The 26,378-nt window shown below is 42.3% G+C and overlaps 2 protein-coding genes across 7 annotated transcripts in view; one reads left to right on the forward strand and one right to left on the reverse strand.

Annotated features, from left to right (window-relative positions):
• igsf9b (immunoglobulin superfamily, member 9b) overlaps window positions 1-26,378 on the reverse strand; it is a 61,563-nt gene that overhangs the window by 34,988 nt on the left and 197 nt on the right. For 2 of the 4 annotated variants that reach the window (XM_053869523.1, XM_053869522.1), the window contains exons 2-4: window positions 18,850-18,976; window positions 3,530-3,605; window positions 95-226 (exon numbers count right to left, since the gene is read on the reverse strand). The gene's annotated coding sequence lies outside the window, so the exon portion shown is untranslated. Of the gene's footprint in view, window positions 1-94; window positions 227-2,373; window positions 2,480-3,529; window positions 3,606-18,849; window positions 18,977-26,378 lie in introns of those variants that run through there. The other 2 variants (XM_053869525.1, XM_053869524.1) reach the window with 2 other exon arrangements.
• On the forward strand, window positions 6,760-25,448 carry adra1aa (adrenoceptor alpha 1Aa). Of its 3 annotated transcripts, none has more exons than XM_053869529.1 (3): window positions 6,760-6,901; window positions 10,217-11,577; window positions 20,469-25,448. In XM_053869529.1, exons 2-3 carry the CDS (start codon window positions 10,698-10,700, stop codon window positions 21,035-21,037), a joined length of 1,449 nt encoding a protein of 482 aa, XP_053725504.1. In that variant the 5' UTR covers window positions 6,760-6,901; window positions 10,217-10,697; the 3' UTR covers window positions 21,038-25,448. The 3 variants fall into 3 exon arrangements, with proteins under 3 accessions (XP_053725504.1, XP_053725506.1, XP_053725505.1); XM_053869531.1 differs by lacking the exon at window positions 20,469-25,448 and adding an exon at window positions 15,479-16,118; XM_053869530.1 differs by having other exon boundaries at window positions 6,770-6,901; window positions 10,224-11,577.

Below are 26,378 nucleotides of genomic sequence, written 5' to 3' on the forward strand. Positions count from 1 at the left end.
AATCTGCTAGGTTCCACTCAGGCATGGCTCTTTTATAGGGAAACTTCTCCATGACAACCACAGGAGCGGGAGAGATTTCTTACTAAAAATGTACCAGTGTCAGCTTCAGACCAACGCCAGGGTCTATTCCTCTGCGTGGGTGTCCATGTCTCCAGGTGCCCTCTCAGACCAGCTCTGTCATCCTGCTGCATTGTCGGAAAATAGATTTTCCATCGCCGCCCCAGGTCTGAAACAGAAATGATGCAACAGCAGATCAAACTCTAGACATGTTGCTTGTCTAGATACTTTGACTGTGCAGCCTCAAAAATCCTTGTTCCACAGCTGCTGCATTGATTTGTCATTGTGTTTGAGTACTATGCTTCAGAATTTAATTCCCAGCTGATCGGTCATGCACATACATAGCATGAATTGGGAGTGACACGGCATGAAATGTGCTCATAGAGAACGCTGCAGTTCCCCAAGAAAAGAATAATTAAAACTGCTTTCCTTCCATCTTTCCCCGGGAACCCGTCTTCATACACACACATCTGACACACATTCTCCCTCCTTTAACCTCCGTCTGTAGAGACATGAACAGCCAGAAACAACAATTAGGTTGATTGTCTTAACAACTCTCACTATTCAACACGTCAATGTTTGAGCATAAATGTTCACAGATGCTCTTTAAAGAGGAGGGAAACACAACAGCTGCATATTCTTGATGAAAAGTGCCGGCAGCATTGAAAACAACAGTGTCTAAATATGAGCGCGACCCATGACCTTAGCTGCTGGATACATGGATGAATTAGTCTCGGCGGGATGATAAACACCGACTTCCCTCAGACAATCGTGGATGAATCATGCCTCTCCAGACGGTGCTGTCCTCACATTTCCTCTTCCAAAACTAGCACGAAAGCAAAATCTCAGATGTCTGTAATGCCAGTCCTTTATTCGGATTCATGCATTTTAATTTTAGCTCTCAGTGTGTCAACTGGCTCTTCATTTTCATAAATGATGTCGGTGAGATTTGGCGGCGTGACTGTGTATCCACTGCACAAATTAGCTCACGGAAGGTGCAGTGATTTTAGGCTCCATTGTGTGGGGAAAACTCAGTCATCTTAATTAGAATTAATATTGCCTCCACTTGAACCTTTCTCCTTCGTGAGTTCAAAACCTGGCATTCAACTAATTCCTCTCCGTCGTGGATACGACGTAAATGTTGCTGTTAATTAGATTTGGTTTTGACTGAGTCACCGAAAGGTGTCAAAAAGCATGAAATAGCTTTAGACATCTGAAGCAGTCCAATACTGTTCTTCTTTCTTTTTAGACTAGTCCGAATGAAAACTCTCAAAAACTAGGGCTGAGACTTGAAGCCGTTGATTCTGATTCATTTAAAATAAATAAATCGGTTTCAGGTGCAATACGCTATAGCAGTGATTCTTAACCATCGGGCTGAGGCCCATGAGACTCTCAGTTTTAATACACTATGGTGGCAGTAGTGTGGCATTGGCACGACAGCTGCCAGTTTGTGATAGTTACCAACCATGAATACGTTCTTGAAATTGATAAAGAAAGTGATGGCGCCCCCTACAGTAAAAACTGTTCACCAGTTGGAGCGGTTTTAAAAATGAATTTGAACATGCCGATACTTTCATTTACACTTTACTTATCTTCTTTTACGACAAAAGATTTCTTAACCAGCAGCTCGGCATTGTTAGCCAATACCTGCTACCCGGTTCCCCCTGGTCCATGCAGCGCATGCTCATTCAACACTGTAGCATTCTGGGTAATGAAGTTCCCCCAGAACCAACTTCATAACATCCCAAAGACTTGCAAACGATTGGGTCTATTCCACAGAAAACCACACAGACTTGGAAGAACTTGTCCGGTGTGCTAGTGGTCGGCTGCAAGCCGATTGGTGGTTAGATCAACATGCAGTTCAATGGGGTTTTGTCATTTCTCAGGAAACTCCTCAAGACTTTGGATCCAGAGGGAGTGGAGCTCCGGCGAGCAAGGTGTTTCAATGACAAATATCTTTGCACTGATCATATGGTTTCATGTCATTTCACAAGGTTTTGGTTTGTATGGATAGTGAACACAAATGAAATGGGCCCTGGGATCAAAAAGGTTAAGAACCCTGCACTATACAACATGACATCGTAGCCAAGGTAACAAGTTAAAAAATAGATTTCAAATGATGACAATAATGATCATAAGAAGTAGAAACAGAAGATTTGAAGCCCAGAAAACATTCAGCACACTGCGGCACAGAATTCATTCATCATAACAGCTTCAGTGTACACGTCACGTCAATAAACCAACTTAAATTTGTTAATTCTCCTGCGAAATATTGAATGTCATTAACTGAGATTAATTAATTGTAAAGCCTCTTACCAAAATTGACTGTTCCAACCTCGGCAGATTCCTTCATTTTAGTAGAAGAGAGTTGTTAATGAAGAAGATTGTCTGAGGTGGAAATTGCCACCCTCGTGGGAAAATGCCGCCGGAGGAGAAGGACCAACACCAAAGCTGTTACATTGTTTAATATGCTACATGAACCAGTTCAACTTCAAATCAAACTTTAATACATTTGTTCTCTTTTAGGGTTGTCAATAGATTACCTTTTTAACCTCAATTAATCGCACTAACCCTGAATAAAATCAGTAAGGTCAGTAATGATAATCACAATCACACATTTTGCATCTGTTCCTTATGTAGGTTAAAGGAAGATTTATTCAATAATGCTGATAATGTGATGCAAGTTACTGAACCTTTTCAGTGCTTCTGAGATCATTCAACAGAACTGTTATGTTGGGTTGTTTTAGTAAACAAATGTTGCAAATGCATGAATAATGCAATATTGGCAGTTCTTGTGTTGATATAAATCTTTCAATTACATTTTAGAATGGATCCAAAATGTGTGATTAATTTGCCATAAATCGTGAGTTAACTCGATTACTTGAGATTAAACATTTTATTTATTGACAAGCCCATTCTTTTTACATGATTGGACTGCCTGAATGAATATATATATACTGCAATTAGTTATTTTGTTGGACTAAATAGTCAAATTATTCCTAACTAAAACATGTGTGAACCTTGTTTTTGAATAGAGAATTGAACAATCACAGACTTGTGAACACCAAGTTTGTCAAAAATAATTTTTTTAATTGATTATAGGGGGATTTCAGAGAGTGTTTCTTGATTCATTTAAATAACAAATCAATACAACTGTAACATGTTGCGATCAATGCCAGGATTCCCAGCATGCACTGCAACACAGTGGATATGCATTGCTTATTATGCATCTGTTATTATAAATCATTACTGCAGTGAAGTTTCTGAGGTCGTGCAGTGACATTTACACTCTATACCTTCTGTTTATGATGGTTAGTCAAACAGCCCCCCTGACCATCAGTCTCTCCACTCATCTGTTCCCCAGGAGGTGAACAGTTTGATGGTTCTGGGGACAATGTGGTTCCTCAGTCTGTAGGTCCAGCACTTGTATAAGAGAAGATTTCAGGATACTACTATCACCTGAGCTTCTTACCGACTCATGGAGATTCTTCCTTTGATGTCCGTGGGTCAGGTCTAACACCCCTGATCCCCAACAAGATCCTTCCTTCCTGCAGATGAAGACAGTGGGAGTTAAACTACTCCAGTGGATTTTACTGTGTGAGAAAGATTCTTGCCAACACCACGGAGCTCAGACATGTTTCATCTGGAGATGAAATTAAATCACGGATTAGTTCGACGCAGACCAATATTGTCACGCAAAAGCGTTTTCACCTCGAGTGTCTGAGTTTTTTTTTTGTGCCATGACCGCTGGCTATGACAGTGAACAATAAGGGAGCCAATTTCGGGCTATCATTAGTGTCCTGTTCGCTAAGCAGGCGACTCTGCAGACATAATTAGGTCCCTCTTCATTACAGCAATTGCTGATAGCAGCCCGTCCGGAGCTCCATTACAGAGTGAACTATTACAGACATCATGCCTCAGCCGCCGAGTGCGCTGTCTTTATAGTGCACGCAATAGGCACTGGGTTCTGACTGTCACTCACCCATCACCAGGAGGAGATTGCTGTGAGCAGACAGCGCTTCCCAACTCAATATTTCCACTCCTCTTATTGTGTTTTTGAGTTGCGAGCATCTGGATGAAAATACGTCTGCGTGGGAGGACACCTGACACTCCGCATGAAAACGTATTATTACAGTTAAAATATGCACTTTTGTCATCAACGGACATATAATTAGACATTAGCTTTTTATATTGGAGCAGTTTTCAAAATTAATTATATTTCGGCAGAATTTGCACTCGCCACCAGAGTCAGAGAGAGTCAGGTGGAATCATAGGAAGTTGCTTAGGTTTAAATGATGTGATATTATTTCAAATAATTAGCGCCAGTTTCACACGCTCGACTGCGAGGAGGCGTATAGTCGATATTTAATTAAGTTGCACTGCGTGGCTCATGATCAGAAATGACAAAGGGGCAGATGTTCCATTAGCTTCTGTCAGGACCCCCTGGAGTCACACCCATTCTTATATATATATAAGGATTACACTGTTTGAATAGTGATGGACAAGTGTGTCTTGGGTGGGTCATAACACATTTGTAACTTGGCTAATCCTCTATGAGCAAAATGGATGTTTGGATGATGTATTTCATAGTTTTCTGATCATGTGTTGGTATTGAAGCATCTCCCCTGGCTGGGCTGCTCTTGAGAAACAGGCGCCCACAGGTCGCATCAGCTCATTAAAGCTGTGAGACAGGAAGAACTGGTGTTCGACCTGTGTTCACTTGGACAGCTGCTTTTTCTTATCTGCGTTCTGCAGGTACAGAACTCCAGCAGCATGTGCAGTTTCAGAGCATTTATTAAACTGTGCTATGTTCTTCTTTTTTTGACACATACTATAGCGTTGAATTCAGCTTCTTCTTCCACTCTGTCTCACTTCCACTACAGCACGACCACACTTCGTAATTTATCATCTTTCACTCTCAGCATTTCAAAGCCGTATTCGGAAAGAGGCTGTCAAAGCCGAGCCCAATGGCAAGGAAAATCATTTGACATGCAATTAAAATGAAGGTCCCTGTAAATGCCAACATTAACGTGAACACTCGTTGCTTTCGTGGCAGGAAATGTCTCTCCCATTGCAGAGGTATTGATTCTAGTATGTTTAGAAACTGGCCGACTCACTAGTCAACAGGTTGTGGAAGGCAAGCCAGGGTTGAAAACATCATTTTTGAACATTTGCTTTTAACATTTGAGCCTTTAATGGACTACTTTGCTACTAAGACCACAATGTTTCTTTTCTTGCTTTGAATTTAGCATTTATTCTGTTTGTGTTGTCGAAATCGTGTGCTCCTTTGTTCGCTCACAGCTCCCTGCATGTGCCACATTTACTCCTCAATGGTTTGAAGCTTTTATTTGTTTAGTCTCTTGTCAAAAACATGTTTCACTGCGAGCTCTGAACCCCAACACAAAACATTTTTGTCCTGTTGTTTGAAATATCAGCTGCTCTTAAGAATCCAGAAGTGTTTGTGTTTACAGAGGTTGAAATTCCTCTACAGAATAACTTTAACTGACCCTCAGGCAATAACATATCTATTGATCAGATACCAATAGTAGAGTTCAAACACACTGCAAACACTGTTTCTCTGATAGTTGAATCACGGTTTTATTATGTCAGAATGGTATTGTGCTTAATTATGAATTAGGACTTTACTAGCACTGGAGTTTCTAACCCTCAGCAGTAGCTGTGTGTACTGGGTTACTTTAGATTTGGGCAATTGAATTTCCTCAGGGGCCACATTACATTATGTGAATGTTTGGGGCGGCCGCAACAGAAGAAAAAGTCTTTTTTAACTTAAATTAATGATAGAGTTATAAAAAACGGGGGGAAATGTACTAAAAATAAAATGTTTGAGTGTGTATTTTCCATTTTATATAAAGATTCTGAATTTAAAACACTTTATTTTTGTTATTTCTGTGTAACTATGATAAGATTTGGGGAAGGAAAGAAGGCAGATTAAGTGTGAACCTAATAATAACAAAACAAACAAAAACAAAAAAAGATATTTTTTGTTTGATTTTGGCGTCACAAGCAGAGAGGACTGGATATAGGACCCAAGAAATTTGATTTATTTTATTCATCATATGACTTTATCATCAAGTTACAGCATAAGCAGGGGGCTCCAGCTTGCTGTGACCCCCCAAAGAGAACAAGAGGCAGACCATAAATGAATGGATGGATTTCACATGAACAAATAATAATTAAAAAAAAACTATGGTAAAAAATAAATAAATTGAAGAACGAAATGGAGAAGTGCAAAAACTTTCTACTCAAATCATTATTAAATGATGCATAAAATCAACGTTTTAAGAACATTTATTTTTACTTTTTACTACACCTAAAAAATATAGTGCTTGTTGATGACGTCGCTCTGCGTGGCGGTCAATACCATACAGTCAACAAGGTTTTTAATCCATGCACTTGCAGTAACAGTAAGGTAAATTTCAGTGTTCATCATAAATACTGGCAGATCTTTTTAAGTGGTGAGTGTCTTCTAGACAATATAAAGCAATATATAGCTGCTTATTTTTGAACCATTTAACTATTTTTGTTCTCCACTGAGAAGATGAGGATTTGTGAATGAAAAGTAGAAGTGGACAGTGAGTGACTGGTGGCGATGACGCACGGCTTCGTGCTGGGGGGAGGGGCAGGGGTGAGTGGGGGTGAGGGAGGAGAGTGTCGGTTCGCGGATAAAACAGTGAGTCATTTCTGACTCGAACTCGTCGGAGGAGACTCGGGTCGCCGGCGCGGACAATTCCCCGCGCGCGTGGTGCGCATTTATGACCCCTCGAGCCGGAGTCTCCAGTGGACCCTTCATCATCAGCAGCAGCAGCAGCAGCACCAAAGTTCGGTGAGTGCAACACAACTGATCCACTTTGAATACTTTTATTTGTCGGCGGTGCTTTTACATTACCGGCGAGTCTATCCCGCATGTTCAATCCGAAGAGCTTTATCATGGTTTCGATCTGCTTGGCGCGTTTTATTAAAATACCTTCCGTTTGCGCTCGTTTCCGAGCCAAAAATAGTGGCTTGTTCAAATCTCTGGAATCTTTAATTTCCCGTTTCATACCAGAGAATATTTGCAGCACTAATTCCTTTGATAACAATATCTAAAGGGACACTGTTTGCGACGATATAACTACTCAAAAATTCAATGACAAAAATGAAACAGGTGTGTAACTTCTCCACTTGCTTGTCATTCATTCATTCATTCATTCTGGCAACACTGGGCAAGAGGAGGGAATCATCCGCTCCATCATATCGACCAAAAACTAGTACATCTGTGTCATGATTTCATCCATCACCATTCCATGTTTACAAGTCCGGAGCTCTTAATGTGGACCACTCCTCACTTGGCAACCTCGGAATAACCCCGGAGCGGGAGCCCGCGGATTTTATACAGCCAGTAAACCATTAAACAACTTGATGGAAAAGAACGGCTCACAATCTTTTCCTGCTCGGTGAACGCAGCATGCGATGCACAATAAATTCAGTGTTGCAGCGGGGCGTAATATTTTAAGAAACAAGGAATACAATCTGTGTGGTTGACTCCCCGTGGATAAACAGGTTTCTATTATTACCATAAAGACATTTTACTCCCTGGCTTTCGAGTGGGTGGGAGCAAGTCCCAGGTGTGGCGTGTGATAATGGTCTGGAGCTCCAGCAGACTTTCAGAGGATGCAAAGATCGGAGGCTCAGATCTATCTGGTATGCTAAATAGCTGTGCATCCAGAGGAGAGCAGCCATTTGCAGGGAAATGTCAGCCAGCGGTTAATGCCACCGGGAGTCAGGAGGGAACTGTGATGCTTCAGTCGAGGAGGTGGACTGATGGACGCGCACAGAAAAAAGAGGGCAATTCAGTTGAACTTTCAGTCCGAAAGCAGCTTAATGCCAAATCCCCAAATCACCAACAAGGCCCCACTTGCTGGCTCCCGCTCGGTTTGGTTAAGGAACATTCCAAATCCACACAGACCAGATTATTTCCACATCTGTCAGCGTTACACGGCGCGATTGTTTGAATGTCCAAGTGCAGCACGTCCAAAGCCAAATTAATTTTTTGCATCAATGTCAGGATTTGTGGTGGCTAGGCCGGGGGATTAGAGGACAATAATCCCACTTATACCAAAACTGAAAGTCTCTTTTGGGTGCACTTCTAAAAGAGGTGGGAGTGACACACTGAAAGGGAGAGGATCTTTGTAGATGACTATTGATTTCATCTTAAGTACAGGGATTCTGTTGCTCACTGTCAGAAACAACACAAAGACTGTAGCAACGTACTAACAAAAGGATTCAGGCAGCAAGATCAGAAAAGAAAAATTGAGATTATTTTGGAAATGTAACCTTCAGACAGTTGAGAATAAACAGCGTGGTCCAATGATGCTGCTTGGAGCAATCAACCATGCCTAAACAATGTTCAAGTCATTGCAGCAACGTTATGATCCGCTCTTTAGTTAAGTTTTCAGTCAAGAAAGTCATGTTTAAATGCAGATAGCTTCATCGGTCAGGAGGTGGCGTTATCATTGCTGACCCAACTTACACAAGACACCCAGTAATGGTGCGCTCCAGTTAGTGATGGGTCGCTGAGGCTTCATGAAGCAGTCCTTATTGTCAGAGCCCACTAGATGGCACTCTCTGCATTTAAAGTGTCGGCTTTGAAGAACTATTTCAATGATAAAACATAATTTTTTAACTGAGTGCAGCACCTTTTGAGCTCTGAAAATTAGGGCACTGTTTCACGAAGCCTCAGCAGCCCACGACTAGCTCCAGTTGTGTGCAGAACTGGGAAACTCAGATGTAGGATTTCCCAGTCGGAAAGTGAAAGAATCCTCACCAGTACACAATCCAATATGTCTTCCCTGAACATAAACAGGAAGTAGTTGACATTCTGTACTGTGGGAAGAATAAAGGCAATCTATAGAAACAACTTTTATTTTAACAGTTTCGAACAGTGCACCCAATAGACCAAAAAAAATAAAGTAAAAACGTAATCTCCACTCTGGACAATCTCCGAGTCAGAAGTGACGGAACTGGTTAGCTTGGTGGTTAATGCTACAAACAGACAAAAGTTGTCAAAAACATCAACAAACGATCAGTTTAATCGATTACTTGAATACATTATTGTACTCACTGTTATCAACAGACATTCTGTAAGAGATCGCAACAGTAAAAACAGCGTTTTTTAGTTATTTTGCTAACTTAGCTTTAAGGTAAACTGATGATCAGAAGTTAGATATCAAAATCTAAAAACCAAACAAATCTATGATGTAAATCTAAACATGAGAACAAGAAATAATAGACTGGGATGGATGAATCATGCAGACTCAATCCCTGAGGATGAGATAACTCGGAGTTTAAACCATGGAATGTTATTTATACCGCAGACATGCATTTGTTTGACATGCTTCTTCAAATCTGTGCACACGATCACCGTGTCAGACTGGATGAACCCAGTGATCCGCAACATGCTATCAGAGAGCTAGATGATGATCGACTGAATGAAATATGGCATTATAAAGTATAGTGTATTACAATGGTGACCTTTTATCAGCGCAAGGCCTTGAATTATTGATTGACTGTAGGGTTAAGGTTAAGATCAGAAATAAAAAAGGCAGTGAACCTCTCGAAATGCAACGCTCTGTTAGCCGGGGGACTCCAATTGAGTCATCCCTCTGCACCCACTCGACAGATGGAGCAAGAAGTCATTTAAAATATTAGGCTCAACTGGTCTCGCTCAGTGGTCTGCAGCCAGAAAGTTAACAACCCAGTTGTCGCTATCTGAAAGAAGCAATCCCTTTAAATGAAGTTCTGTAGTCGGTGTTATTTATATCTCCTCCTTTATGTTAAACGTTATTTTCATGTTATTCACGACAAGACATCCCTGTGATAGTAAGCCTCTCTGATGTGCAAGTCTTCCTTCAAGCCTCCTGAAAAGGCGTGTCTGAGCCTTGAACAGGAATCTCACAATTGTCTTTGATTAATTCTGAGCATGGTCATGCAGTTCTGACACCGTGTCGGCGCGCGTCAGCTTGATGTGAGAGGCAGCGCTGGGCGCGCGGGGTAATGGGGTGAGATAGATGTCGCAGGCAGCTCTCTTTTATTGTTTGTGTAAAATGTGTCAATCTTCTCACAGCATATTATTTCTCCCCCTCTCTCTTCTCTCTCTAAGGATCCAGCTGTCGCACTAGAGGACATCGCACCAGACATTTGGACACTTCACTCACTTTCCACTGCCGTTCTTTTTAGGTTTGAAATTAAAGTGGAGGTTTGGCCAGAAGAACCAGAACGTGCCAGGATGCGCACGGCCACCTCCACTCAGACAAGTAATGCTTTTTGTTTGTTGTTTTTTTTCTATTTTTCTACCTGCCTCACCGTAATGGCTGAATATGAATACAGCAGCAGGATGACATGATCTGAGCTCTGCGGCTTTTCTTTGTATACATTTACATTTTAATCAAATTTATTCCAGAGTTCAGGTCTCCTCTTTACTTTTTTCAAAACTAAAAACCCTCGGCTAGAGGGAGAACTTGTATGTAATGCGACAGTCATTCGTGAGGTGCTCTTGTGCGGCGGGAGCTCGGTGATGGATTCCAGCCTGGTGGAGCGGTGGACGTCAGACTGGTAGTGAGACAGATGGTTCCTGGCTGTACATGATGACCCCAGCTCCTCTGACTCAGAACTGTTCCAACTGCAGCCAGGCGTTTGTCCCAGAACTCAACGTGATCAAAGCCGTGACTTTAGGACTAGTGCTGGGGATCTTCATTGTTTTTGGAGTCGTCGGGAACATCCTGGTGATCCTCTCGGTGGTTTGCCATCGCCACCTGCGGACGGTGACGAACTATCTGATCATTAACTTGGCGGTGGCAGACCTTCTGCTGAGCGCCGTCGTGCTACCCTTCTCAGCCATTTTGGAAATCCTGGACCGCTGGGTGTTTGGACGGGTCTTCTGTAATGTTTGGGCAGCTGTGGACGTGCTGTGCTGCACTGCCTCCATCATGAGCCTGTGCGTGATCTCTGTGGACCGCTACATCGGAGTCAGCTACCCTCTGAGGTACCCGGCCATAATGACTAAACGCAGAGCGCTGCTGGCGGTGCTGATCCTGTGGGTGCTCTCCGTCATTATATCTATTGGACCGTTATTCGGCTGGAAAGAGCCGGCGCCGGAAGACGAATCCATTTGCAAGATCACGGAGGAGCCGGGCTACGCCATCTTCTCTGCTATGGGCTCCTTCTATGTCCCCTTGGCCATCATCCTGGCTATGTACTGCAGGGTGTACGTGGTCGCCCACCGAGAGAGCCAAGGGCTGAAGAAAGGCCAAAAGACTGAGAAGTCCGATTCAGAGTTTGTGATTCTCAGGATACACAGAGGAACAGCTGCTGTCTCCGAGGACGAGGCCCTTCGCCGACGCACGCATTTCGCTTTAAAGCTTCTCAAGTTCTCGCGGGAGAAGAAGGCTGCCAAGACCTTGGGCATTGTTGTTGGGTGCTTTGTGCTGTGCTGGATGCCGTTCTTCCTGGTATTGCCCATCGGTGAGTAGCAATCTCTTAAGTGGTTGATGTTCCAGTTAAGATTGTCTCTACTCCTCATTGGTCATTGCCCCAATGATTGAATGCAGTGATGGGTAGATGACGTTTCATGGGACGGTGTCCAAATTTTCAGAGGCCACTAGATGGCGCTCTTGGTTTAGAAATGATGTGAGGTTTCATTGAATTAGTGGTTCAAGTCCAAACATTTTACAGCCGACTGATTTGTGCCATCTGGTGGCCTGTGAAAACTAGGGCACTGTTTCATGACACCTCATCTACCCATCACTAGATAAGTGTTTATCTCCTATAATATATCTGACATTTACATTTCTTTGCGTTGCTTCTGATGCAATACGTAGGCAATACTTGGTATAACATTTTAGAGACATTGAAAAGGAGTGAAGAACAGTTCCTATAATTCAAAGCACTGAGATATCACAAAACCCTGCTTAGTTTCTTTCTAAAACACAACATAAGTCACAAAAACAACTTCCATGATTCTAGAGTTGCATTGGCTCACAGAAGAATGGGAGTCAAACCCAAACGCTGGGGTGACTGTGTCCAACTTCAATGAAGTCACATGAAAGTTGATTTGTTTTCGTGATTTAATTGAATGTTGAATATTGTGAAAAATCATGTTTTCCTTTGAACTCTGAGTAAAGCCGGACCTGATAGCAGCCAAAGTTGATTCCCTCTGAACCGTCTCATATCGAGATGGCACTAGAAAACACCCCCAAAGTCTGTTCCTCGTCCCATTACCAACATTTCCAGAAAATTTCAGTGTTCCGAACCTTTAAAGTTGTTAATAGGCACTCAGACAGATTACAGCCGTCGATCACATAACCTCTTTAGCTGAGGTAATAAAGCCAAGATTCTGTCCAACAACTCTCTAAACTGAATGATATTGTTAATAGAATAGACGCCGTCCATGATAAAACCACAACAGGTCTGTCATGGTGGGCATCCAACAAGTCTCTGATTCACCACCGTGTCATCAATGACACTCCAGTGGACAGTTTCCATCCAATTGTTTTGCACTTGAAGTCCAAATAAAATCCAATTTCAAGGGAACAATCTATACTTGCTTACTTCTAATGTGGTGGGAAAACTCCTTGACTATCAAAGTAACTAGAGCCACAGTACGGGACACAACAGTCGCTCACTTTTGACTGGCCAGAAGTGAGAGCGACAAGACGTGCCTGAGCTTTGAAATTACTTTATCCCACCCCTTTCTTTAGGCACGTGGGGGTGACATTCACTGACAACGTACACAGGTCAGGTCTGCACTCTGTAAAGGGTAAATGTGACTCAGTAGGTTTGGGTGACGGATGCCACAGAAACCCATTCGTGTGAATCATCACAGCAAGAAGGTCCTGGGTTGGAATCCATTTTGAGGCCCTTCCAGAGTGAGGTTTTGACAGTACATTCTCCCAGAGTTTTTGGGCTCTTCCAACAGTCCCAAAACATCCCGAACCACTCACACCAACTGGGTGCTATTTGAGGAAGAGAATCTATAAGTGATATTAACTTGGATTTTCTTTAATTTTGCTGCGTGGAAAAACTCCCTTTATATGTCAGCATTAAGACTGTTATGACGATTCACAAGATGTATCTCAGACAGAAACACGTAGAGGACACTGTGTTCCAAAAAAAGGCACCAGGTACCATTAGCTTCTTGAGATCAATTGATGTGCGCCGGTTGAGTACTGATGGATGAAATCGATTTAATTGTTTATTGAATTTCTTATCTCAGCAGAGCAGTGCAATTTCAGGACTCATAAGGGCAAGAAGCAGCCAAGTCCAGGTAGACCCCCCCCCCCCATAAATAGACCTCATAAATCTTCAGGTCTCTGACAGTTCCCCCGTATTTCCTCTCTGTAAACAGAAGCAGGAAATATCGGACCGGCCCATATTACCAACCCTTGAACGAAGTGTCACACAGTTTCTCAGCTCCCGACTCCCACGAGTCGGCGATGCTCAGTCGCAGAGCTGCTTGGTTTGAGGAAGTCGATTCCTTGTAGGAAAAAAGAGAAAAGCCGAAACAACAATATGTGATTGATTTGCATTCCCTTGACTGCATCGTCAAAGAGATGATCTGAAACCCAAATGTGAACTGTTTTGTGTGCGCAAGCCCCTCTCAGGATTTATATTGATAAAGACGAGCTCAGAGGAGGATCACAGTCATTGCCAAGCGTATGCCAGTCCAAACAAGGATTCACAGGATCAAATCCTGCACCACGTCGATATGGCACATGGGCTTTTTTTCCCCACAAATTCGCCTCTGCCCTCAATAACTATCTTGTCTGCAACGTTAGAAAATATTCCCACTGCATTTTATAAAGTGAAAAGGGATCAAATACGCAGCTTTTCAGCCACATATACTGCAGATACATAATGGAGCAGTAAAGTTGGTATCATGCATTTGATTCTCTTCAAGAAAACTGAAGATATCTGAATCCCAAAATAGCATCACTGTTGGCAGTGAGCTCTACAGGCTCATAGCTGGCAGCTCCTGCACAAGCACTCAAAGAGCATTTGGCTCAAGAGTTGTGGGAAGTCAAGTATTTTATTTCAACCTACGATGTGTCCGAGTCTTGTCAGTGAGGACTAATCATAATAAAAGCACCTTTCTCGCACACTGTATTGGATTTACAAACTGTGAAATGTGTTGCCCAAAAACGCTGACAGGAATCCCCCCCCCCACATCTCACCCACGCTTGCTGCAGCACATTTCTCAGGAAGCCTAATGTGAAATGGTAGATAGGCAGCATCTCTTCAGTATCAACGATCTGAGTGGCGCAGTGATTTCTAACTGGTTACATAATTCCAAGTGAATCTCCTTTAAACCAGGTGAAACGCTCTCAACAGCTCATCCACAGACAGCACCAGGGCAGGACATCGCTATAGCCCTTTTAATGCATCCAATACACTGAACATCAACCAGATAAAGAACCAGTCTGGGCTTCACGAATTGCTGGGTGAAAAAAATTATGTGAATTTCGATTAATGAAACTATAATTTTACACTGTTTAATGACGTTTAAACTGCATTTCTTTCTTTAAAATATATTTCTTTAAATTGAAATTAATTTATTTGGGTCACAGTTTGTCATTTTGGGTAATGGAGTCTGCCAAAACCGGACCAGTTGAGAGGTCTAGTGCACGGGTGTCAAACTCTGTCTCACAAGTGAGCAAATAAAAAAAATGTGGGTGAATAGCATTTATATTTATTGAAGATTCAAGAAATATGAGTTAATTCTGGCGGCTTAGTTTAGCATACATGAATACTAAACCCTAAAATGGAAGGACAAGACAAAATGAGGAGAGGAAGACAACTGTTTGGTTCAAGGATGAGGGTGGGTGAGAGTAAGGCGGGCACACCAGATCAGTGAAGGTGGTGGGAGCTGACTCACCATCTGAGTCATTACACCAAAGACATGCACTTTCCGACAATTCCATTCCTGCTGCACCAAATTCTATTTCAGGATTCTACGTTGACATTTATAATCCGGAAGCTTCAATAATGTGATGGGTCACAATATTTATTGTATTTTGGATCAGGAAACTGAAGCCCATTCGGGCCATAAAACAATAGCTTGTCGGGTCAACTTAGGCCCCTGGTTCTTGAGTTTGACGGACATCATCTAATGCATCGAGCATTGATCGTTTTTCACCTTGTTTTTCATCTTGGAATTTGAAGCTGTCTTGTCTTTAAAAAAAAAACTCTTGAGTCAGCATACTTGCTCTCACGGCGGAAACTTGAACACCCTAACTCTCATCATATCCAGTTTTCAGTCTGACTCTGATGGAGTCACTTTGTCCTGAGTGGAGTGCTGGCTCACTGTGCGTCACCGTGACGTTAACAGCCTCAAGTTATTGAAAACATTTTTGTCATTTATTTCCAGTTGCTGTGTCATCATCGAGGGTCAAAGGATCCCCCAGCATTAAGGGGATTAAGATGGGTTCTCCCTGGACAGGGCATTACGTAAAAGAAAACATCTCTAACTCTTTACTCGTCCCATCTGTCATGCATTGTTAGTACATTCAGAAGACATGGTAATGTATTTATAAGGCTTTATAGAACATGTTATGAATGTTTATAATAATTTATGGTAACTTATGACCAGGTTTATGAAATATTATAAGTTGTGGATTTAACTTATTCTAGTTAAAAACACGCAACAGCCCTTAACCATGACTGTATTTCCTAACCCAACTACATACTATAATATTACAAATAACATAGAAACATTCTTGCAAATTTTGCACCTTATAATAAATAATAAAAACTGTCATACATGATTATGAACATTCCAGCTTCTGTGAACACTTACAAATGCACTATGATATCCTTTGAGTATAGTAATAAAATATAACAGATGACACTTTTAAGTAACGTGTAAACAAAATATACTGAATAAATGAATGAAACATTTATCAGAGCATTCATTCAGAGATGCAGTTAAAAGAAAATTTTGAAAATGGTAAACGTAAAAAACAATAATTCTAAGAATTCACGACAAACCAGCTGTACATGAATTTCAGAGGAAGCACTGTTGAGGGGTCACCTATTTTCTTATGAAGAATTATTATTTTTATATTATAAATAAATAAACATACAAATACATAAATAAATGCGTTAATAAATGTAAACATGTCAAAATAAATAATGTATATATATACATACACAGGTATTTCTGTGTATATATACATATTCTTCCCTATATTATCAAATGTAATATATTTATTGACTTATTTATACATCTGGACTTTAATATATTTGTGCAGTTAATTATTAATACATTTTGTTTTTCAACATTTATTTGATTATGCATACATATGTAAACATTTAGCTTTTTATTATTTAATTTTTTCCACTTCTTGTCTGTTATGTATTTCAACATTTCCCTGTCAGTTTGCAAATTAAGTAGGTGGGACAGACCTCAGTCAGTCTGTCTGTCAGGGACCGTCTTGTGGAGAAACACGAGTCAAACGGAACCAAAACGCATCCTTAAATTCACTATATATATATATATATATATATATATATATATATATATATATAAATACAAGAGAGTTTATGTAAAGCAAGACTAAAAAGGTGAGTCTTCAGTTTCTGTTTGAAAATATGCATCCCCCAGGTCTTCAGGCGGTCGTCTCCATATCTTTCTGTTCTCAGTCAAGGGATGACTATCTGAGGACCGCAGGGTCCCAGGAGGCCGATATGGCAAGAGTAGCTCAGGAAAGCAGCCAGGACCATTAAGAGATCAGGATCTTAAAATTGAACATGAAGCCGCTTGACAGTTGTGTTTAATTAACATATTTTCCGGTGAGACAAAAAGATCAATTATGCCATTCAAATCCTACTTTTTGACTTATTCCATAATTGGAATTTAAACATGTGCTCTATAGTCCAGGCAGGTGCAATGATTATAATAAATCCCGGCAGTGTGTTCATGAATATGTTGCGAGTAAAACATTTCAACATGATCAGTTGTGTTGAGATACGACCCAATCTGGCTGTGGAGGCCACAACAAAGGGGCTGCTCCAGATATACTGTCAGCTTTAAATGACTTTTTTAAGTTTGTGCTGCGCATTAAAGGAAGGGTCGAGGCAGTAAGAAACAGTTGGCCTGCAATGGTCTACCGCAGTGTCAGCCTGAGGGACTGCGGTGGTGCAAAGATCTTGGGGTGATGGCAGCCAATAAGCTACTGCAGGGACACTTCTTGCCCTGTTCACCGGCACTTGTGTTTGCCAGTGAAGAAAGGGGTAAGTTAGCGGGCTGTCGCTGGTCCTGCCAGACACGCCATGCTTTAACCGCGGTTGCTCTCCCAGCAGTCAATGACACAGCTGCCATGCAACGCCGAGCAGTGGTCTCTCATCGATTTTCACAAAACAACGCATTCATCAAACAGTGTCGCAACCCTTCGCCTTCTCTCCCAAAGTAAATCTATCAAGCACGTGTAGGACAACACCAGTGTTGCTTTTGGCACAGCTGGGGAGAGCAAAGAATGAGCTGTACAGTCAAGCAGAAAACAATTTGCTCTCCCACTCCCTCCTCCTCCCCCGTCGATCAACCCTATATCCCCATCTCATTTTTCAAAAGCCGGTGTTTAATGTCTGCCGCAGCCCACGAGCCGCGTAGATTTCCTCCTTCTACCTCGGCCGATACATCAATTGCAGCGACATGAAAAGTCAAGCCATTTAATAATTTTAATGTTTCGCCGGCAGCCGCTGGGTCTGGTGGAGAGCCCTCTACAGTCGGCGGCGTGGCCGCGTGTAATGTCCCTATTAAGGCCATTTTGCCTACTTCCTTGTCAAGGACGCCTCTCACCCAGCCTGCGGCGAATCTGATCACTTATCACATGAGAGGAGCTCTTATTAAAACGCTAAACCTTGAACGCACCTGCCGGTTCTCACACGAGTGCTGATCCATCTGCTTTCTTCCTGTTATTCTCCGTGCTCCAGGATCACAGGGGGCTGGAGCAGATCGATACACTAAAATAGATCTAAATGACTGTGAAGGTGTTTTCTGGCAGCTTCTGATCATGCTTGGGCTGTTTTAAGCGAAGCTAAGCTCACCTCATGTTCAAGGTCCTGTGAGGATTAATGATTTCCTTTCAGCACCGGCCACTGACAAAGGGTGTCGGGGTTTTTTTTTCTAAAGTATTATTTGAGAGAGGGTTGGGAGCTCAATATTCTGGGACATTTTCAGGATTAAATGTGTATCTAAGTACACTGTCCCGGCACTTTTAGATGATAGAAAGTTGTTTTTTTTTTAAATCAAGAGCAATTTTGTGGTGCCAACAGTATGTCATGTGCACACATGGCTGCAGCAGTATGTCACCCCTCTATATGGACCTGTAGCCCCAGTACAACCAGGGTTAACCCATGACCGTCCTCCGAGAGCGCAGTAAATGGGAAATGTTTTTACCCTGTTTTTATTTGGAAACAGAGGTGGTCAGCATTTTTTACTGCAGCCTTCCCTTCTAAAACGCTGGTACTTCACCTCCCAACGCCGCTGTCTTTCAAGCTTCTGGATTCAAAATTGTGTCCAACCTGTGCGCATTTATCCAAGTTGATTTATATGGTAATAAGTTTACGTTTTAAACCACAAATTCTAAACAGAAACTAAAGATAGATTATAGGCGTCAAATAGCCTTGGTATTTTCAAGCACACTATTGCTCCATATACTGACGTCAGCCTTGTGTGTGATAATTTGCGGTGCTATATATACCAACTCACACAAAACGCCCCTCATGGCTCAACCCTACCTCCGACCTTCATCTTTCTTTCGCGTGGCGCGCTGCCCACGGCATCAGGATATGCAGTGGAAGGTGATAGTAGTGACTCAATCGAGCGCCTTATGCATCAACATCAGGCTTCTTGCTGGAGGGGCATCTGCAAAACAAGAAATTGGATGCCTGTTTTTTTTCAGCAGGAAGGTCTGAACTTTCACTCACTAGAGCCTCTATAGTGCCCTAATCATAGTGCCATCAGAGTGATGTGCACGAAAAGAGCGTTTGTCTTCGAAAATTCCGCCAAATTTCATTGAAATTCGCCAACTCTCATGCCTTCATGGACCCGCAGCTTTGTGATCGCAGGCACCATATGTGTTTTTCAAGCGGAGTCTCCTAGTTATGATGGGCATGTGACACTTTGGCAAAATATATCATACATAGGAAATACAAGGTTCAGGGGTGATTCATTCATTTAAACATTTTCTCTGGGGGCGGAATCACCCTAGAGGATTTGCGTCTCTTGGCTGCTGCAGGGCCATATACAGTCACCCTCTCTCAAAATCCCAATGAGAAGCCTGATCAGCGGGGGACGACTGACGTAAAAATCCATTTGAAAATGCCTTCTGTTCACTATTTTACACCCATTAATGCAACACGTGCTTTTCAAACACATTTTTTTTTACTTTGATAAGCCACTTCTGCTCCCCGCTCACCGCCTGAATTGACGCAAAACTAGCTGAACAAATTCTCAACACTGCTCTGGATGATTTGCCTCCAATCACTTGGACTCATCTTCATGGTGTTCTTGCAGACAAGGAAGAAAGAGAAAGCGAAAAGAACCACAGTGATTTGAGTTTTGCATCAGAACAATTGGCTTTCACTGGCAGGTCTTTTTTTTATTCATCAAGTGACACGTTGTTTCCAAGCGAACAAACTTTCAGTTTTCTCTTGCCCACTGTAAAAAGCCTCCCTGTTTTTCACTTGCTAGCTAGGTTGTCTGAGTATGAACCAGGGATGAGGGTGAGGCAGGACAGTTAGAAGCTTTGACAGGTGATGACTGGCACCATCCGCCAAAGCAGGGGAACTGAGCCCAAGCACATGACTCACACAGGTGTGTATTACACAGTCCAAGTATAAACTCAGGCCATGAGTCCAAAAACAGCGTCACAAATAGTGACGTCAGATCAGAAATCTTTTTTTTAACCATACAGTTTGCAAATCTACTCATATTTATGCACATTCATAGCACAATATGTAGTATTCTGGACTTTAAAGAGCTGTTAAACAATGGTGATGTTGTTTTCACTTGATTCAGATGCCGCGAAAGTAAATGCTAGATGTGGTTAAAATGACCACAAAGTTTTACTGAAGAGCAGAATATTTTTATAATTTCAAAAAAGCGATTCAAGTGGCAACCCAGAGAATCGGGCATTGAAATAATAAATGTGGACAAAAATGAAGGAGGATTTAAGTTATGAAGACAAATAGATTCTGGTCATGTGTTTGAGGAGAGGTGACTAACCAAATACATTTTATGAAAATGTAAATTCATCGCAGAATAATATTTTCAGTCTCAGTCTCTGGTCCTGTTTTGTCTGAGCCAGCAAATTTCAAGATTGTTCCGGTTGCTGACTCCGTGTCTGTCCCTCCAGGCTCCATGTTCCCGGAGTACAGACCCTCAGACACCGTCTTCAAGATCGCCTTCTGGCTCGGCTACTTCAACAGCTGCATCAACCCCATCATCTACCCCTGCTCCAACCAGGAGTTCAAAAAGGCCTTTCAGAGTTTGCTAGGAGTTCACTGTCTGGGCGAGGCCCCCAAGCCACATCACCACCACCATCATCATCCCCATCATCTAACCCCCGGACATAGTCAAGGCCCGACCCATGGGCCCTTGAGTCTAGGCATTGACATCAGGGGGTCATCCTGTCGCCTGAGCCCCTCCTCCTCGATGGGGTTGTCAAGAACCCCATCCTCCAGGGACAGTGGGGAATGGAAGGTCTTCTCTAGTGAGCCTCCAGATGGATCTGGAACAGGAGAAACAAGCAGAGCTAAAGTGGCCAAACTCTGCAGTAAAAGCTTGGACAGAACCTGCTGCTGCTTCCTGAGCAGCAAGAGATCTCGCCCTCAGACCAACAGTGACCCCCCTCATCCAACCACGACTCTTCCCACCATCAAAATCCACCAGATGTCTCTGTCTGAAAAAGGAGAGCCAGTCTAACCTCTGTTTGCACCAAAGGTTTTTTTCTCGTTTGAGCCTGAAACATCATCAGGAAGTCACGTTGACTATGAAGAGCACTTTTACTGTACAAAGATGTAAATACGGCAAATGTAAATTATGCACGTTTGTCACTGTTCTAGCACCTTCCATAACCATCCTGACACGACTATGGAGCATCACAGGCAGAAGAAAGAAAACCTAGCACACAATCTACTGGCTGTCATGTTTAAACTGAGACGCATAGTTCTAAAACGTTTCACATATAGAATCATCATTCACACGAGTTTATAGGTGGATATACTTCAAATCAGCAGCAGAGACCAACAATTATTCACAAAGAATCCCATCATTCTGTGGATAAATTGTTACTTCTTCAACAATTCCAGATTGACAAAGGAGTCCTTGACCTTCACCAAAAGTGAACACAGCTGTTCCCGCATGCACTGGTGAACAATTCCATACCTCAAATCTGTCTTAAGTCACAATACAGTTTGGTCTGTTGTGCTTCAAAACCAACATTAAATCCATATTACAGCAGTTACACTAACCCCACTGCCCTCAGGACACTGTGTAGGCATCCAGGCTACTTTTGAAAATAACAGTTTTCATTTTGGTACTACGAGTCCACAATATTCCATTCGAGGAATAGGAACCTGAGATGGTCTGGCTTGACAGGTGAGTGGTCAAACGGACTCTGCTAAAGACCTTTGCTGGCTAGAAAAGCCGGTCAACTGCACTGCCTCTTCGGACGATGTAGAAGTGACCGTGTTTCATTCCTCGCTCTAAACAGAGTGAAAGCGCCTTAATTTAACTGTCAAAAGTAAATGTCTTGGCTGATTTGTATGGGAAATAACTTCACTTCGACAGCTGTATTCATAAAAATGAAATTTCTTTATGCACTTCCAGTAGTCTAACGTGAAAAAAATCAGGCTTTACAAAACCTAAAATCGACCACTGTCAGAGAAAAATATACAAACCCACATAATAAACTGTGAGCTGCCTTCAGGGATAAACTGTCTCCAGCAATTGAGAAGACGCCTGTCATCCAACACAATCATATAATTGACTTCTACACCTCCTTTTGATGACTCGACACATCAACGTGAAACCCATCATTTTGCTTGTCTTATTGCTGCACGAGCTGATTGCACAAAACGACAAAAAAACAGCCGTTCCACAATTCACGTTGAAAGACGGCACGATGTCAGCGTGAATGGAAGAATGGTAGATGGTTAACTCCAGTCTTTTCTTCGTTCCCCGGGGGATAAACTTGGCTCCATAACCGAAGGAAGTGGACCAGAACTGAGTCATGCTGTTCCTCCCCATCATCAGCAAGGACACTGGCAAGGACTGTGGTCCAAATCCATCAAAAATTTATTGTTATTCCGATCCATCACACTGACGTCATTCTGGGAGGACGCACCACAGACAGTTTTAAGATACTACCACTTAATATTACATCAGTTTATGTAGCATTTGAGTCACAAATAGACAAGCATTCCCCACACCCTGCAGGCTTCTTTACTTCACTCTGCAGCTCTTCTTAAAACAATATCCCCATCGGAGTTTATACACATCATAATATACGGCCGCTACGGACACACACAAGAAGATGTTTTCAAATTTGCTGCGTCAGTATGACTGTATTAGTTATGCAAAGCAGGAACTTTCACATGATGCCAGAGCTGTGTTAAATAGCCTATAACCACATTATCATTAGACCATCATTAACACAGGGAAATTAATAACCGCCATGGGATGGTTTTGAAAGGGCTCACCATCTGAAAGTTAAAGTGCCGGCAGCTGCAGTTGAACATTTACTTTGTTTGGGTTGTCAGATTGATGAGTCAAAGTTGTCTCACTCTGATTTGAGCTAACACGTATCAGTTTAGCTAACTGTTTCCCCGCCAGTGAATTTGTTTTATAGCTTCAGGGAAATGTCAACGTGAGACTATGAAGAGTGAATTATTATACAGACGACTGAGGAGATTTACTTCTGTCTCAATGGAAAATATCAAAAGCAGCTTTTTGTTTTCGCCCGTTTTCTTCGACGTTTGGCAGCTATTTTGCATGCAGATCACATGGATGAAATAGTTTAAATGTGGCAGCAGATGGGAGCAGACAGGGACAAGACAGAAACGCTTGTAGTAGCATTTTCTGAACAGCAAATTGAGAACAAAGGGGGGACAAAATGATGGATCAAAGACAGATCAATCCAAAGGGTTGGTCAGTCCGATTGGTCTGGCTTACCATTAACCGGCCAGTTTACATTCCTTCCCCAACCAAAGGACCAAAATGGGGATGAAGTCTGTCACAGGGTGAGGCCTGAAGCCATACTGTCCCATGATCAGTCATCCTGGAGAGGCTCAGACTAGCACCTATTAGGGATGGGCGATAACCAAACACAATCTCCACGATGACAATTCGGCATCACGCGATAAATTCGATAAACACGAGGCACACTCACCGCATTGGACTTACACATGTACAACAGAGCTCTCCAGCTTCGTAGAGTTTGACAGCCGACACTGGCATGTGACAGTTGTGGAGAGTGTGGTGGACTTTGGCTCACGATCGTAGTTTTAAACTTATTTTTAACACAGGGAACCTTTGATAATGACACTGGTCGACTGACTCCCTGGATCCCAGTTTATTTTATTAGATGGAGTCGTCCTCACAAGTTCTCTGACGCAGTTGTCTGCCTTGGTTCACATGCAAGTCTCCCGCTGCACTGGTGAAAATAGTTGGATATTGGACGGAGCTCCACTTGTATAATGATTTGGAGCAGTGTTTTTCAACCTTTTTTGAGCCACGGCACATTTTTTACATTGGAAAAATTTTGTGGCACACCACTAACCAAAAATGTTACTACACTAATTCTCTTGGAGGAACGAGGCAATCAGCTACGTGTTGCCACACGGACAAATATTACATTACTCTGCCAGCCTTTACAGCACGGACACTGGACAATGACATAATATTTGCAGAAAATTATTAATAAATGTAAATTTAAAAAAAAAAGTGATATTGGATAATTTCTCACGGCACACCTGACGATCTCTCACGGCACACTAGTGTGCCGCGGCACAGTGGTTGAAAATCACTGATTTGGAGAATAGAAAATGATCATTTATTCACCTGATTTCTGATATTTCTTCAATAGCCTCTAGGAAACGTGTCCAGACTGGTCCATAGTTCAAGTCAACTATTAAGAGACATGAGATACAGCAGACAGACGGCTCAATAAGTTTCATCATAAAACAGTAGTGAGAGAGACTGTAGTGTGTCCAACACATGCAATAGTTTATTAAATTTATTTATCGTGATAATTATCGTGGTTACCAAAATTACAACATTTATAACTTTTTATATCGCCCATCCTTAGCACCAGTGCTCGAGCTAAATGAGCGCAACCAATTGAGGTGACTCTGGGATCAAGTCAGGATGATAGACGCCTTGCTATTGAGGTGTTCAGGACTGTCTGTCTTTTGAGGCTAACCTGAGTGGCCTCTAGAGAGAGTCAAGCCTGGGCCTTCTAGTTTCAACTGCTGCCTCCCTGCAGACAAATGACGGCCAACGGATGGACGCTCAAGAGCAACTAGAGTATGACTTCCTGGTGCTAACATCAGCCTCCACGGAATAGTCTAGTTTCTTCCTCCCTCTTTTGAACTGTCCTGTTTGTTTTATCCCTCCGACAAACCTGCCATTCATGGCAGCAGATTCACAGTATCAAAACTCAACAACACCTTAGCTTGACGGTTCTCCTTAGATTGTAGTGTACAGTACCGTGAAACCACACAACCTCACACCATTTGCTGTTGAATAAAACCTGCAAATTACAAAAGTGTCTTTTATTGAATTCACCAAATATTATATGAACCAACCCTGCAGCAGCGGCAGCAGCAGGGGGATTCTAGATAACCTGCTTTAAGCTGACCTCACAGCGGCTGACCTCAATCCTGACCCACCCACAAGCCTCTTTAGAGCCTGAGACGTTGGTCTCTCGGGCTGCGCTCGTCCCCGCTGCTACTGCTGCTGTGGACTCAACAGAAACTTCCCTTCACCAGTCTGAAGTGTGGGTGTAGCCACAGACACATCAGAAGGATGAAAACTGCAGACTGCATTGATTTATTTCCCTTGTGAGAGAGGAAGATGAGATAGTGGCAGACTGGATTGTTTAGTCAGAAGCGGGGTGGACAGCTCTCTCCCAAGGGCGTGTGACTGGTCCACCCAAAGGCAGACGGTGCCTGCAGTATCATTGACTGTGTCCTCTGCAGGTGCCGGTTGAGGCTGATGTTAGGTTAAAACAAGAAATATAATTTCAAATAACAGTTTCATTTGTCATTAAACAGATGCTTTGAGATCGTTGTAAGGTTGCGCACGCCTGAAGACGTGAGGAGCAAACAGGGGCTGCAGGGGAGTCACAGCCCTTCAGACAGACGTAGGGAGGGTGGGGCCCGGGGACAACATGCCGCCCTTTGCCTGTATTTACATGGTCAAGAGGAGGTCCACTCAAAACTGATGTATCTGGCACATTCCCATGTTTAACCATCCCAGGTCTTAATGTGTTTTTACTTTATAGATTTTTTTTTTCACCAGCATCGGCTCTCAATGTTTCTATATTTAATGTATAGTAAACTTTTATAACAAGTCTTGCCTTTCTCTAACATTTATTTATCTACAATGACATCAACAGAATAATAGATGGGTCTTGCTTTCTTCACTTCGTCCTTATAACCTTAGCATATTTCCAAGTTCGCTTGACAGACAGACTCGCAACACTCATATATCAAACACCCCCCCACCCCGTGGAAATGCAATTGCGCATCTGTGCTTTAAGATATAACAACTATGAAGGTTCTAACATCCTGATGTTGCTTCGCCATTAAAATAGTGACAAAAGCAGAAGCCAAGGGAGTTAAAAACACATCCAGTGAGAAGGGTGGAGGACCCAGTACAGACCCTTGTGGGACCCCAGCAGAATCTTCTTTAAGACAAAAGCATTGCAGAAAAAAACAAAAACAAATGAGATTTCTCATGACTCTCATTGGTTCTTACACATTCTTTGCTTTGTTTTGTATTTGTTGCAAGTTTGTGTACAGTACAATACGTTCTCTTCTTCCAAGAAGTGATAAAAAATGAAAGATTTTACATACTGAACCTCATGACTGACTGGCTCAATAAAGTAACAAAACATAAAATAGAAACAACAGCACATAACTGTAACACCTGTTCAATGAATTGAACTTAATTAATTGAATTATAATTCCTAAAGTACTGATCAGTAAAAACAAAATGACGCGATAGAAGTGAGGTTTTTCATCATGTTTCGTTTTGAACG

This window comes from Synchiropus splendidus, chromosome 7 (assembly GCF_027744825.2).
Source record: "Synchiropus splendidus isolate RoL2022-P1 chromosome 7, RoL_Sspl_1.0, whole genome shotgun sequence".
Classification (NCBI taxonomy): Eukaryota; Metazoa; Chordata; class Actinopteri; order Syngnathiformes; family Callionymidae; genus Synchiropus; species Synchiropus splendidus.